General features: G+C 41.0%; 1 protein-coding gene across 6 annotated transcripts in view; it reads left to right on the forward strand.

Annotated features, from left to right (window-relative positions):
• The window catches only part of PATJ (PATJ crumbs cell polarity complex component), a 367,672-nt gene extending 354,010 nt beyond the window's left edge, over window positions 1–13,662 (forward strand). For 3 of the 6 annotated variants that reach the window (XM_086717152.1, XM_086717155.1, XM_086717154.1), the window contains 3 exons: window positions 3,506–3,612; window positions 7,020–7,161; window positions 11,698–13,662. In XM_086717152.1, coding sequence (XP_086573278.1) covers window positions 3,506–3,612; window positions 7,020–7,161; window positions 11,698–11,844 — 396 coding nt within the window. In that variant the 3' untranslated portion in view covers window positions 11,845–13,662. The remainder of the gene's footprint in view (window positions 1–3,505; window positions 3,613–7,019; window positions 7,162–11,697) is intronic. The other 3 variants (XM_086717157.1, XM_086717153.1, XM_086717156.1) reach the window with 2 other exon arrangements.
• Window positions 13,663–15,182: the final 1,520 nt, after the last annotated feature.

Genomic DNA, 15,182 nt, shown 5'->3' on the forward strand with positions numbered 1-15,182 from the left:
GTTTCACAGTCAACTGAGAGTACAAGTCCAAATTCCCACCAAGTATAGGAATCTCCTTTACTATGTCCCGAATTGATAGATTTTGAACCTCTTGAATGCTTGCTTTGGCAAGATGCTCATATCCTAACAAGCTGTGCCATTCCATTCTGTAACTACCTTATTAGATTTTTTTTTTTCACTTTAACAGGACCCAAAACCAATCTGCTTGTAACCTCCATCAGTCTCACTCTGTTCCGTGGAAATTCAGAAGATTGAGTCCCATAATCCCTATTCCTTAGGAAGGTTTTGGGTTCATTCACTCCACAAATACTCATTAAACAACTGTTATGTGCCAGGCATGTTAATACTGAGAAGCAATCCTTATCCTCATGAATCCTGTGATTGAGGGAGAAAGACATGTTAACAGTCACACAAATATGTCTTATTGCAATTTGTAAGAAAAAATTCTTATGGAGAGGAAAGCAGGAGAAATTAAAACACTGGTGGTAAAGAAGGCTTGTATACGGAAAGTGACTTTTAAGTGAACACCAGGCCAACTGGCTTTTCTTGGTAGGGTAGGGGGAGGGGTGGGGATTCTGGACAGAGAGAACTGGAGCAAATAAAGGAGTGGAAGGAGATAATGGGATTAGAGGAGCAGGACCTCCTAGGGGAGGACCTTTGTGTTTATAATTAGGAAGTCTGGATTTTATTCTGAGTACAAAGAGAGACCACTGGAAGGTTTTAAGCAGGGGAGTGCCATTATCCATTTTATGTTAAAAAAGATAACTGGCTGTTGTATAGAAGAGATTGAAAGAGGATGACTGGGGATGCTGGTTAAAAGGCAGTTGGTGATGATGAATTGATTAGGATGGTCACCACAGAGGTGAAAAGAAAACAGATTTGAGAAGTACTTTAGAGGTAGGATCCAGAGGACTTGGTGGTGGATTGCATATGGCAGGTGAGAGACGGATGTATCAGGTTGATATTCAGAGACAGTACCTGTGTGGTTAGCATCCTGGCATCTTTTCTAGGTGGACAGTCGTCACCAGCCAGAAATCAAGTATTTTCAATATTCCACCTAGTGCATTTCTAATTAGGTAGCCAGAGGTGCCATTTACTAAGAATTTTTCAAATTCATTGAAAAATGGTTATTGGATCAAGAGTTTGAATTTGTGTTAATCATAATAAGCCTTTGAGTTGTTAAAATGCAGATGGTGAATTGGCAAGTGGATATAGCCGACTAGGCTGGGAACTGTCAGCACCTTGTTGCCATTTAAAGCTACGAGAATATATACATTGTCACCTAGACCCTGAGTGTGCATGTGGGAAGGGGGGTACAGGACTGAGCCACAGGGTCCAATAGAATAGCCAAGAGGTAGAAAAGTGGGCCCCAGCAGCATGGGGAAAGCCAGAAAGTGGGTCACAGAAGTTTAGGTCTGGTGGCTGCTTGAATGGAAGTTTAGGGATAGCTGCTGGAATGGAGTAGTTCACGAAGATGGTGTAGGTTAGAATTACAGAGGTCACATGCAAAGACAATTTCTCCAATACACTTGCTGTGGGGAGAGTAAAAAAAAGGGCTGTTGGAAAGTAGAGGGGCTCTTGTGGTCAAGGAGAATCTGTTTCTTCCTCTTTCTCTTATCCTAAATATTTGCCCAGTTCATTCAGACATTCTGTATAGGATGGTATTTCCAGAAGATTCCATAACTTGCACACAGCCATGTTTTCCCTGGAATAGGATACTTCACCAAAATGTGTTCTCACTCTGCCAGGACTGGCCTGTTGCTTTCCTTGTTCTAAAAACTCCATTAACAGATACAGCTAAGTTTAGCAATTGAGGCAGCCATGCCCTCTGTTGGCTTATTCTGAAACTGCAGTCAAATCCAGTTCTTTGCATTGCACTCTATACTTGTGCACTGAGTATTATACCCTAGAAGAAGAACCACTGATCAGAAGCAGGGGTAGCCCAGGAGCTCTTGAGAAAGAAGCTCTGATAACTCATAGAGGTGGAAGACACCTCCAGGCTTAGCATACAAGGCAGGCTTTTCTGATTCCCATTCAACAGATGAGCAAGCTGAAACTCAGGCACAGCACCATTTAAATGACAGAAACTGAACTCATTGAACCTCAGTCCTAGTATGAGCTGTTGGAGCTATACCATATTTCTCTTGAATACTATTTGCAAGATTACAGATACATAAAGTGTTTACATGTCATGTACTATACTTTTGTCTGGAACCATCTAAAAAAATAATAGGGAGTCAGATATTCTTTCTTTCAGTCACCAAATATTAATTGAACATCTATATGCCAGGTACTGTTGAACGTAATGAGGATACAGTAGTGAATGAAATGGACAGGCTTCCTGCTCTCATACTCTCATATGATGTGACAGGGAATAAATAAATAAGGTTAAAAAATATATAGTTTATTAGAGAGTATTATTGTCTTTGCATGTGACCTCTGTTTTGTTCTTCAAAACAAAAGAATCAGAAAGCAAAGGAGGGTATGAAATGTTGGGCTGGGTGTTGGCGTAGAAATTTTAGTTACAGTCTCCAAGGTCCTGAGGGAAGTGAAGGAGCTAGCCATGCAGACACTGAACACAGAATGTTCCACTTGCAAAGCGCTGAGGTGGAGATGCCTCTGGCACGTTAGAGGAACAGCACGGAGGCCAGTGTGGCTGGAACCCAGTGAATGCAGAGGAAAATGTTAAGAGCTGAAGGCAGAGACATAACTGGGTAGGTCACCTGCAGATGACCTTGTAGATCATAGTAAGGACTTGAGCTTGTGATCCTAGGGAGTTGGGTTTCCTGTGCTTTAAGTTTTAAGCAGAGTGAAATAATCTGCTGTGTTTTAACAGGACCATTCTAGCTGCTACAGACTGAGTGGGGGAGGGGCTGAAGCAAGGACACAAGCAAGGGGGCTTTTGTAAAACTCCAGGCAAGAGATGAGTCTGTAGGAAGACCAACAGCACTTTATGAGGACTGAATGCAGGTTGTGAGGGAAAGAGTAGTCAAGGATGATACCAAGGCATTTGCCGAAACTGACAGAATGAAGTGGCCATTACCTGAGATGAGGAGGGTTATGGGAATAAAGGTCGGTGTTGGACATCCCACTAATTGGTGATTGGACATATAAATCTAGAGGTAAGAGGTGGTGCTGCAGATGCAGGAATTATCATTACGTAGATGGTATTTAAGTTATCAAGTGGGATGAGATGAGATAAGAGGCGATAACTAAGGGGATGTTTAGATGGGAGAGATAAGAAATTTAAGGACTGAGCCCTGTGGCACTCTAATAGAGGCTTAGGATATATGAAGGAACGGCCGGCAGGTAGAAAGGAAACCAGTAAAGTATGGTGTTATGGAAGCCAAATGAAGAAAATCATTTGAGAGAATAATCCATTTGTGTCAAATGCTGCAGATAGTCTGAATAACATGAGGATGAGAACCAGCCATTGAATATGGTATGGTTTCTCCAATTCTCTCCTGATTTACAGTGGATTTTCTTGTTCTGGTTTTTCCCCCAGGTTGTAGCAGATACCAATATAAGCGCCATAGCAACTCAGCTTGAAAACATGTCTGCGAGCTACCATCTTGGTTCTCCCACGGCTGAACACCATCCAGAAGACACTGAGTGAGTATTCTAGATGCAGAGTGCCTATTACATGTGTGGGCAAGGCTCAGTGAGACCTTTTCCTGAATCTAGAGTGCTCTCTAAGGAAGAGGAGGGGGGAAGTACATATTACCTTTTCTAACTCCTAGAGAATCTCCAGAAACACACCAAGGTTTCCTGATATCTCACCAGGCTTTGCTTCACATAGGACTTCTTAACAGACTGCTGTCACGGGGCCTGCACACACACTACATCTGGTCACTTTGACATGGTGCCTTCTTCCCTAAGAAATCCCATATTTACAACCTGGGTGCACCCTGCTTTATTATGCAAAGAACTATGTTTGCTAAGCTAAAATCTTGTTCTGAGGTTAAATCTTACTGTTACAACTCCTGGCATTCTTCACTAAAACCAGTCATTGCGGTTAAAATTGTTCATTAAAGCAGTGTTTCTCAAACTAGAATGTGCGTATTAAATAGCTAAGGAGCATATTTAAAAATGCTAATTTCTCTGACCCCATTCTCAGAGATTCTGACTAGGTGGGCTACAGTGGGTTCCCCAGGGCACTTTTGTTACCCATAGGCCGAGGATCCATACTTGGAGAAATGTCGCCTGAAGTTAATGCTCTCGGTACTGCCAGTGCCTGGTCACCGGTATGTGCTCAGTAAATGCTTGTTGACTGATCTGAATGGTTGATTAGAAAGATCTGATGATCACCACCCTTTCCAACTTTTTCCTGGTAGTTCACAGCTTACATGACATCTTTGAGATTGTTTTTCTTAAGGAAAGGATATTAATCTTCACTCATTTTACTTTTTTCTTATGAAAGTAATAAATGCATGCTATTAAAATGTGACAAATACACAAAATTAACACATTTTTAAGTTATAATGGCCCTTTCCAAAAAAAAATCAGGGCCCTTATAGGAAGAGTAGTTAGTGCATTTTTAGCATCATTTGATGTCCCTATGGAAGTACAGAGATGCCCTTATAATCTTGGTTCCTTTGGTATAATTTCACAGCTCCTGGCAAGTTGGGAACCACTAGCATAAAAGAACTTTTTTCTTTTTTTTTAATGTTTATTTTTGAGAGAAAGAGAGGCAGAGCACGAGCAGGGGAGCAGCAGAGAGGGAGACACAGCATCTGAAGCAGGCTCCAGGCTCTGAGCTGTCAGCACAGAGCCCAATGTGGGGCTCGAACCCACAAACTGCAAGATCATGACCTGAGCCAAACTTGGACACTTAGCCGACTGAGCCACCCAGGGGCCCCTAGCATAAAAGAATTTATAAATTACTTATAATCCAACCACTGTTAACATTTGGAGATTTTTTTTTATTAGTCTTCTATATGAAAGTAAATTAAAACTAATTGAAAATGTGAGATAAATGGAGGCAAACTCCATCTGATGAGTGGAACTGCATTCCTCCCTCTCCCCCTGAAAACAGGTCTCTAATAGTGAAGAAGCACAATTAGAAGGTCTCTAATGATTTGGTGGCTCCCAGGGCCCAGCTCTAAAACAATACTTTGGACATCTAGATTCCCATTTCAATATGCTTAGAAATGGGCGGCTGTGTTTGCAAGAGGTAACATGAATCAAATTTACATCTGGCCAGTGGGCCATTACTAAGAATACTTACAAGGCCCCAAAGTCATGAAATGTAGAGCCTTACCCATGACGTCATTACCATTTGGCCCTAGGCGATAATTTATCATCAATTCAGCAGATATTTATTGAGCACCTGCCTAAGGTCAGACACTGTCCTGGATGGGGTTTGGGAGATTCAAACTTTGAAACATAAGTGAAGGCATTGCCCCAGTCCTCAAGGAACTGCCAGAGAATTGGAAAACCAGGCCCCTGAATCCATGTTTGTAAGAGTTGATAAGCATAGGGGAGCTGAGTTCCATGGGAGAGATAAGTAAGCACAGGGTCCTGTGAAACCATGATAGGGTGGCACAGCTCAATTAGGGGGTACACTTGGACACACTGATGCTTCAGCTTAGTTTTGAAAGAATTGGAATAAGCAGGAGTGGCATTCAAAACAGTTAGCACTTTATATGGCATGGACATTCAGCAATTACTAGGGGTTGCCTGCTGCAAACAACCAGTAAGTACATCAATAAACACCCCTATCGGTGTGAACCAGCTGAAAATCAACCCTAAGAAAAGCCAGGCAAAATTGAGGCGGGAGAGAGGGAAGAATACTCTAGTTAGACAGAATAGCATATTCAAAGGTTGCTTATATCCCAGTTTTGCAAAATTCTCTAAATACACGAGTGGCTGAGTTTGTATCACGTGGCTCTGTGTCCCACACACACATGCTGCCACAAAACAGGTGAGGCTGCCACGATACAAAAATGAACCTCCTACAAATAAGATGGCAGGGTCTGGGGTACCGGAGTTCCTTCAGGTTTCTACCCTTTGGACAAAGGCATTTGGGAAGAAGAAAGTGGCATTAGATAAGCTTAAACTACTTGAGCCCACGTAGATAATTTAATTTTTAGCCATGTTGTTTCTAAGAGAGAAGACTTCCACACTGGACGAAACTTTGAAAATCTAAATTACCCATTTGAAACAGATTGCCCTTACCCATTTTGCTTCTCCTTGGCTTCTTTCTTCTCTCCTGGACTCCACTTCTCACGTACATGGTCATGATCCTGAGTTGGTGACATGCACAGTGCATACTGCTGCGAATACTCAGATGACAGAGACGTGAGGAGTTCATGGTCTGGTGAAAGAGAAAGATGGCTAAGCGATCACGCCATCTTATGACAAGTGCTATACTAGAAATCTGGACCAAGTGCAAAGGGAGCACAGAGGAGGATTGGCTAATTCTCCCAAGGGAATCAGGAAAGCATCACACTGGAGATGGGCTTTGAAGAAGGAGTTCCCACCCCGGTTCCCTAGGTGGAAGTGGTAGGTGAGGTGTGGTGAGGCTATTCAGGCAGAAAAGGAGCGGCAGTTGACTGAGCCATTGGGCTGCCATCACCTGTTCTGGAGAGAAGCCCACCTGTAGACTGGTGGTCTGCCACTAAGCAAAGGTGATACCCCACCTCTCTGTCCCCATGCACATTCTTCAAGGATATGGAGACCATTTCATTCAGCTTTAAACAGTAAGCACAGTAAGCGTAAAAGTTAAAAGCCAAGCATACAGACGGCTGCTTTAACAACCTCGGCATCCTGACTTTCTTTTTCACTAAAAAACAGTGACTTTTATGAAAGAGAACACCCCTTAAGACATCAAGTCATTAAGACATCGGCCATTAGTCCTGCATGACACAGGAAATGTAAAAATCAGTTTCTGATTACTCTCTGAGAGTTTGATTTGATAAACTGGCCTTCATAGTTTCGCAGTATGAAAGTCTCTCTCAAATCTGTGTTCTTCCATTAAAATGAAATTCCCTCTCAATATCTATTCTTGAATTAAACAGCGTGCATTGTGTTTTCAGAACACCTCCACCTAAGATTATTACTTTGGAGAAAGGCTCTGAAGGATTGGGGTTTAGTATTGTAGGGGGTTATGGAAGTCCCCATGGAGACCTGCCAATTTATGTCAAGACTATATTTGCAAAGGTATTTTTTTCCTTTTTACTGTACTTTTTTTTTTTTTTAACCTAGGTGAGATTTTTTTTCTAAGTGCTTTGCTTTGCTTACTTTTAGCTATACCTGGGTGTGTGCTTGTATGCTCATTGCATTTTCACCTTGTGTAGGACATTCCCACAGCAGACTAGTGAAAAAAAAAAATCTACAAAAGTTGATTTTACACATTGTCTTCTTTCAACAACACAACATAAGGAGCAGTGCAGGGCTCTTTGGAAGCTGGCCTTGGAAGTGTTATTCCAGGCTAGAACAAAAGTTTGGCTTTCTCCTTCAAGAAAAGATGACCGCACAGGGCCGTGGCAGAAAGCTCTGCACAAGCCTCGGGTCAGTGCAGCATTAATGGCCGTACATCACCAGAAATCTCAGGACCCTTTACCTTAAGTTGCTGTCTCTCTCTTCCAGCCCTCTGCTGAGTACTTGCACGATCAGCCCACTAAATTAGACTCCAGCTGGATAATAGTGTTTTTCAGGAATTAAATATTCCAATACATCCTACTTGATACATAGGTCATGGTGTCCATTCCAACTGCTGCCTCTAGATGGCTCTTAGATAAGTTACTTTTAACTTTATTGTGACTTTTAAAGTTGGAATTCAATTTTATTGTCAATTCTGAAGATCTCAGAAAAGGACTTAGTATTAATAGTACAATTTTACTCTTCATTGGTTTTATGACAGTCTTTTTTTATTAATTGATCCGATGGCCTCCTACTGCTCTTTCCTAACGAAATAAAGGTCTTTAAGAGAATAAATAAGGTAGATTCTCTTTCTAGAAAGCTATACTCTACACTAAATAACAAGTTTACTTTTACCTGTGCGGCTCTTAGCACCTGTTAATTGAGCCTAACCATGACCTGACATAATCCTTAAGTCATTTGGCATTTCCTTTTGGAACACATTAGGTAGCTGCAGATTTACCCACCTGTTTCCAATTTGCTAGGGTGCCTATTAAGGAGACATGTTATTCCCAAACACACACATCTGTTGACCTGGTGATGGGCAAAAGGGAAGAGGGAAAGCAGATCAGAAACATTCTGGATAGTGGTGCTGCCCCAGTCTAATAATTCCCAAGGTGGTAAGCCACTGAGAGACCCTCCTTTTCCTAAGGCAACACCGTAAGTAATTGTGATAATTATTCTTTGGGTGCATTATTATACTTTGCTTTTATTTTTTTAAGTTTATTTATTTTTGCGAGAGAGCATGGGGGAGGGACAGAGAGAGAGGGAGAGAGAGAATCCCAAGCAGGCTCCGCACCGCCAGCACAGAACCCAATGCAGGGCTCGAACTCACAAAACCGTGAGATCACGACCTGAGCCAAAACCAAGAGTTGGACACCTAACAGAGCCACCCAGGCGCCCCTATATTCTGCTTTTAAAAGAGCCACTATATAGATAAGAATAGTGTAAAACACAATCTACTTCCCCGCCTTTGCCTCTCTGTAAAGCCCTTCCAGAATGTTTGTAATTCCCTGTTCACTTCGTAACTGTAGGTAGATCAGAGGACTGGTTAGCTTCTCAGGTCTTTTGACCTGCAGTCCAGAGTTAGAAGGCCACACCAGCCACGCCCATCTAGACAACTCCTAGGTAGTGAGCCAGGGCCAGGCACCTTTTGTCGGGTCACCAGAACATACAGTGGAGGATGAAATGGCCGTGCATTGCTGGTGGGTTTTTGAAAAGAAACTACCATCGAATCACAGTGGGACAAAGCAGTGGGGGATAATGAATGTGCTGCAGCTCCCACAGAATCTCTTTTCAAAGACCCTCACTGAAGATGCCATTTAGAAAGCAGCTATGCAAGTAGTAACACAGTAGGAAATATTGAACATCCCTGGTATGTTTTATTTTTAAGGAATAGACCCTTGTTTGTAAAGTAAGGCACAGCTAAATCTGAGAAGCCCAATTAAAAAAAGAAAAAGTTCTAAAGCCTTAGCTAATGGCCTACTTAGTTCAGTCTCAATAAAAGAATATTCTAGTGCAAACAATTATTAGTTCCATAGAGTTTATTATAATTCAATCTCATTTGATGGCTTTTTCTTTTTTCATTTGTTAGAGTGAAGCCAGTATATCCAAATTTAAAAGTTTTCTTTAGACAATCAGTAAACGAAAATCTGGCAAAAGAGTTTTTCTCTCTTTTTTTTTTAAATTTATTTTGAGAGAGAGAACCAGCAGGGGAGGGGCAGAGAGAGAGAGAGAGAAGGAATCCCAAGCAGGCCACACTGCCAGCTCAGAGTCCGACACGGATCTCAATCCCACGAACCATGAGATCAATGAGCCAATCAAGAGTCAGACACTTAACCCACCCCGGTGCCCCAAGTTTTTCTTTTTTTTTTTTTTTAATTTTTTTTTTTTTTTAATGTTTAGTCATTTTTGAGAGAGAGACAGAGTGTGAGTGGGGGAGGAGCAGAGAGAGAGGGAGACACAGAATCCGAAGCAGGCTCCAGGCTCCGTCCCAGCTGTCAGCACAGAGCCCGATGCGGGGCGCAAACTCACAAACCACGAGATCATGACCCGAGCTGAAGTCGGATGCTTACCGACTGAGCCACCCAGGCGCCCCAAGTTTTTCTTTTTTTTAAATGGTGAAGTCCATCATAAAAATGAATTTTGATGCTAAGCTAAACATTTCCCCCATAGGAATTTGGAAGCTATAGAAATGATAGCTGTATGTTTTCCCTGTTTTTCAACAATGAACATATATTCTTAAAAATGTTTGTCTTCTCAAGTTTCTGAATCTCGGATGCCCACAGGGCGTGAGTTTTTATGTGACCTTGTTAGTGTCCCTAAGCTTCTTTTAATACTTCTCTTGCTCAACTAAGAAATAAATTTGGGAGGTTCCTGGGTAGCTCAGTCAGTTGAGGGTCCGACTCGACTTTGGCTTAGGTAATGATCTCATGGTTCATGGGTTCAAGCCCCAAATCAGGCTCTGTGCTGACAGCTCAGAGCCTGGAGCCTGCTTCAAATGCTGTCTTCCTCTCTCTCTGCCCCTCCCCGACTTGTGCACGTACACTTGCTCGCTCTCTCTCAAAAATGAATAAACATTAAAAAATTTTTGTTAAAGAATGTACAAATCGCAGAAAGTTGAAATGTCATCCTGTTTTGCATTACTGAAAATGAAAACTTGAAAAACTTAACATGCTTTAAAAAAAAAATTACACAGATATCTGAGGTTTCCTAAAGCCCTCAAATCTTAGCCTGTAACATTTAATAAAATCAAGTTTGCTAAGTTACTCTGATTTTATCCACAAGTTGTTTAATCTTGTCTGTGTTGCAGTTAACACACTTTCGTAAAAGAAAAAAAAAAAAGATTTGAATGAAGTTACAATTTATTTAATTTTGGTATTTCCCCCCAGTACAGACATGGTTTTGAATATTCTTTATTATACCTTTACCAGAATTCTACCCTTTCCACGGTTTTGACAGTCTAGATAATTCACCCATCACCTCAGGACCTCCATGCTGCAGGTAGACACCAGTCTCTGAAGCATTAGTTAGTGCCTCTTAGTTTGGCTTCTGAGTGAGTCAGGACAGGGGTGACTGTGGGCCTTAATTATTTTCCCCAGCACTTCAACATCATTTAGAGGATTCTTCCAGCACTGATGTTTTAAGGGATTTTCACAGTTACCCCAACAGAAGGAGAAAGCCTCCTACAAATCTTTTCCTAGGTTTTTTCTTTCCTTACCCATCCAAAATATTTCTAGTAATATCATGGTATTTTTAGGTACTTGGCTTTAGAATTTAAAAAAGCCCAAGTTTCACTTGCTTTGTGCAATTTTGAGGAGCCAAGCATGACTGAATGTATAATGAAAGTAGTCATTTAGAACCCTAAATGATCAAAGATAAGCTGAAGCTTTTGAATATGATATTGCAAAACTTCAGAGATGCTACACTTTGTGTATTTATATATAGAACAGCTTTATTGAGATAGAATTCACGTACTATACAATTCACCCCATCTAGAGGCTACATCTTTTTTTTATTTATTTGAGTAATCTCTACACCCAACACAGGGCTCAAACTCACAAACCCGAGATCAAGAGTCTCATACTCTTCTGAGCCAGCAGATGCCCCAAGGCTACACTCATTTTTGACCAATCACTGCAGGCAAGATATCTTAATAATGCAACGGGAACCCTATATCATGATGGTGCTGGCAATAAGACTTAACACCAGATTCAGTTCTGCCTTTTTCAGTATATTAGGTATTCATGAATATGACATTCAAATTCCATTCAGCATGGAATATTGAAATAAGGTCCTACTCGTATTAAAAGAAATGTGAATGTCAGTACATTTCTGCTAGTATGTTATTTAAACAGTGCATAATTATGGTTACTATTCAACCATTATTCAAATAACACATCCTACATTCTTAATTTTCTTAGTTTAAAAACATTACCTAGAAATAACTTTAACTGGTAGTTTTTAAAGTTACTCTTTTGATAAACACACCCTAATATTAATATTATTTGTTAACTGCGTGGTCCTGGATTAAACTGGAATGTTTCTTGTTTGTAGGGAGCAGCTGCAGATGACGGCCGGTTGAAGCGAGGCGATCAGATTTTAGCCGTTAATGGCGAGACCCTGGAAGGTGTCACTCATGAGCAAGCTGTGGCCATTCTAAAACACCAGAAAGGGACTGTAACCTTAACTGTGCTGTCATGAGCCTCGGGTCCTAATCTCAAGATAGGTATTGTAGAATATCCATAGGAAGATGAAGCCCTGAGAGAGGATGAAAAGCAGCCTCCACTAGAATCCGCTTTCATTTCCCATCTCACCCTCTCTGCTCAGGAGAGGAAGCTAGATTTCGTGTGAATTTCCCAAATCAACCGTCACCTCTTGGTGGGGTTAATTTCCAAAACTCGAATGAGTCTTCTCTGATATGCATCTAACATCCATGTTTATCTACTAGTAGTAGCTGGTTCTGATTATGTTTGCTGAAACCGAAGTTAACAGCGCCTCATTCCTTGTGCCCTTCTCTGCCCATTCCTCCTCACTCAGAGGCTTAACAGCAAGCTTACTTGGCATCTGATGAACAGAAACAAACATTAAGCAACTTGTCATCTCATGATTTACGTATGCTAATTGTCTCTTCAAGTATGGCAGAAAACATTAGTAGTATAATTAACTTACCATTGATCCCCATGATAAAATACCCAGTTCTCCTATGGGAAATTACTGTGCTCTTTTCTGCACGACTTATAGTCAAGTAAGTCTCAAATTCGTTTCCCTGGCGTATCTTTATAAACTAGTCATTGGTGATTATGATGAATCAATATGCACACTGTAATGTGAAAACTCTGGAAGGCTTTCTAATTGTTTTCTTAGCTAAATAAATGTATACCACTGAGAAAAAGCACCTTATTCTCAGCAGGAAAAATTAGCATCCATGTTCTGAATTCTAACCATGCTAAATTACCTTCAAGTCCAGGAAGTTCATCTGGAGTTAATGACATCTCAGTAGGCAGGCATCATTCCCACCCTTCAGTCTTCAGAAGACGAGGTGGAAGCCTGACAACCACACTGTAGAGATCGTAAGTCAGATGTGGCCTGGGTGGCCTTGGACTTGTGCAAAGTAGAGTGACAAATTTGAGTATCCTTCCCCTTGGCTCCATACCGGTCAAGCTAGCAGTACAATCTGTAGGAACATAAGGATAGAGCAACATGCTTAGCCGCAAAGTGACGGTGGAAATGAACTCAGCCTGAGGATCAGTGATGGGTACTTGGCTAATGTTTCCTGATCGTCAGGAAGCCCCCCATCTGCCGAAGTTTTACACGCTAACAAAGCAACTACAGCAGAAAATACAAAAATACCTTTAAAGTTGAATAGGGGCATTCTTATGTAGGTATTCACAGGAAAATGGGGGAGCTGCTTATCAGTGAATAGGTTCTTCTGTAAAAAATGTACCATAAAAGAGGGGTACCAGGATCAGTAATTGAAGTATTGTAGCATCTTTGAACTAAAACACTATGCTGCGAATGGTCCACAGTAATTGTCAACATGTAATGGGCTCTAATTTAAAATGTTATTTAATAATTACAGATTTTGATTGAGACTTATCTTTGAGTAGATGTAATCACAAAGTGCATTAACTCTTGTTGGAATATTTTGTGGCTATTCCAAAGTATAGAGTGCCTAAATCTTATGTTGAAAATGTCTTTCATGACTGGCATTGAGTTTTCTGAAGTTACATATGGCTTGTGGAATTTCTAATGTATCCAAGATGTGCAGTGTTATGAGGATCTTGTCTTTCAGTGCACAGGAAGCTATAGGCCTCAGAAGTTCTATGCTAATTGTACCTGTAAGAACCCCTGAGGCAGCCAAGAAGAAATGAAGCCCAAATAAAACTTGAAAATGCACCTTAAAATAAAAAGTACGTGTGTGCATACACACACCCACACATAAGACTTTGTGTAATACTTTTGAAATGTGATTCTGCTTGATTTTGATGGAATGGCCGTTAAATATACATTTTGAAATAATATACTGTTGTTGTGTCTCACACATAATCCTCTTAGGTCATGCCATTAGAAGTCTATTGATACAAGAATTGTGCTCTATATTCCTTACTGCAGTAAATTGACCAAAATTCTCATAACTGGTTCCATCTCTAAGTAATTGCCTTGCCAAAAATGCTTCTTTGCATCAGAACTTACTGACAAGCCAAGAAGCCACGAAGATAGGAATGTTTTGAAGAAAGTGGTTCTGCCATAGTACATATATTGTTTTGTCCTCATCATTTGGGAAATCTATAGTAATTGGGGTTCTAGCATGAGAGGGAAGTAAATCAGGAAACATGCAACTGCTGAATGTATGTGTAAGTTGTTTCCAAAGATTATAAATAAGTATAGTTGCCTAAAGAGCAAATAGAGTCTTATTATATATGAAAAAGTGCAATTTGTGCATCTGATTTGGCTTTTTCTTCAGCCTCTTTGTTCCCTAAAGGGCGGGGCGTGGCTGGGGGGAATCCAACTTTTCACAAAGTTTTCCAGTACTATTAAAATCTGGGATCCATTAATAGCTATCTCATGGCAAGTATGTTGCCAGGTGTTAGAATAGGTGTTCTCTCCCCTCCCCCATCTCTCTCTCTCTCTCTCTCTCTCTCTCTCTCTCTATATATATATATATATATATATATATATTTTTTTTTTTTTTTTTTTTTTTTTTTTTTTTAAGTAGCCTTCATGCCCAGCATGGAGCCCAACATGAGGCTTGAACTCACAACCCTGAGATCAAGACCTGAGCTGAAATCAAGAGTAAGATGTTTAGGGGCACCTGGGTGGCTCAGTTGAGCATCAGACTCTGTTTTGGCTTGGGTTGTGATCTCATGGTTCATGGTTTGAGCCCCCCATCAGGCTCTGTGCTGAGAGCAAGGAGCCTGCTTGGGATTCTCTCTCCCTCTCTCTGCCCCTCCCCTGCTCACTCACTCGCTCTCTCAAAAATAAATAAACACTAAAAATGTTTTTTAAAAGTCGGACGTTTAACCGACTGAGCCACCCAGGCACTCCTAAAATAGATGCTTTATAAAAGAGCCAGTCTGATAATCCAGAGGGCAAGTCCTGGCATCCTCTTGAGTTTGAATCCTGACTCACTAGCTTTGTGACGTTGTCCAAGCTACTTAATTACCCCTTGCTTTAGTTTCTCCAGTTAGAAAGGGGTGGAGATGGGAAGTTTCTAAGTACTATAATGAGTAAAGTCCAAGTCTAGACCGTAGTAGAGGTGCCTGGCTCATAGTTAAGTATTACATAAACATTAGCAATAAACCTCTTTTCCTATATATGGAAGTGGCCTGAAATTAGACATTTATGCTGATGATTTGATTTCAATCAATGACCTTGAAAAAACATGTTTCTGATGGTGGCTTAGTTCAGAACTTTTGCCGCAAATCAGTTAGCGACATGTGTCACTGATTCTAATGGTGTGAGCCTGAGGAACTGGAGCCTGTGCTAATAAAAAGCCACAACTGAACGGAAACCAAGGCTTCCACCATCAGCCATGCTGC

Source organism: Puma concolor, chromosome C1 (assembly GCF_028749965.1).
Source record: "Puma concolor isolate L17-30 chromosome C1, mPumCon1.1.hap2, whole genome shotgun sequence".
Lineage (NCBI taxonomy): Eukaryota > Metazoa > Chordata > Mammalia > Carnivora > Felidae > Puma > Puma concolor.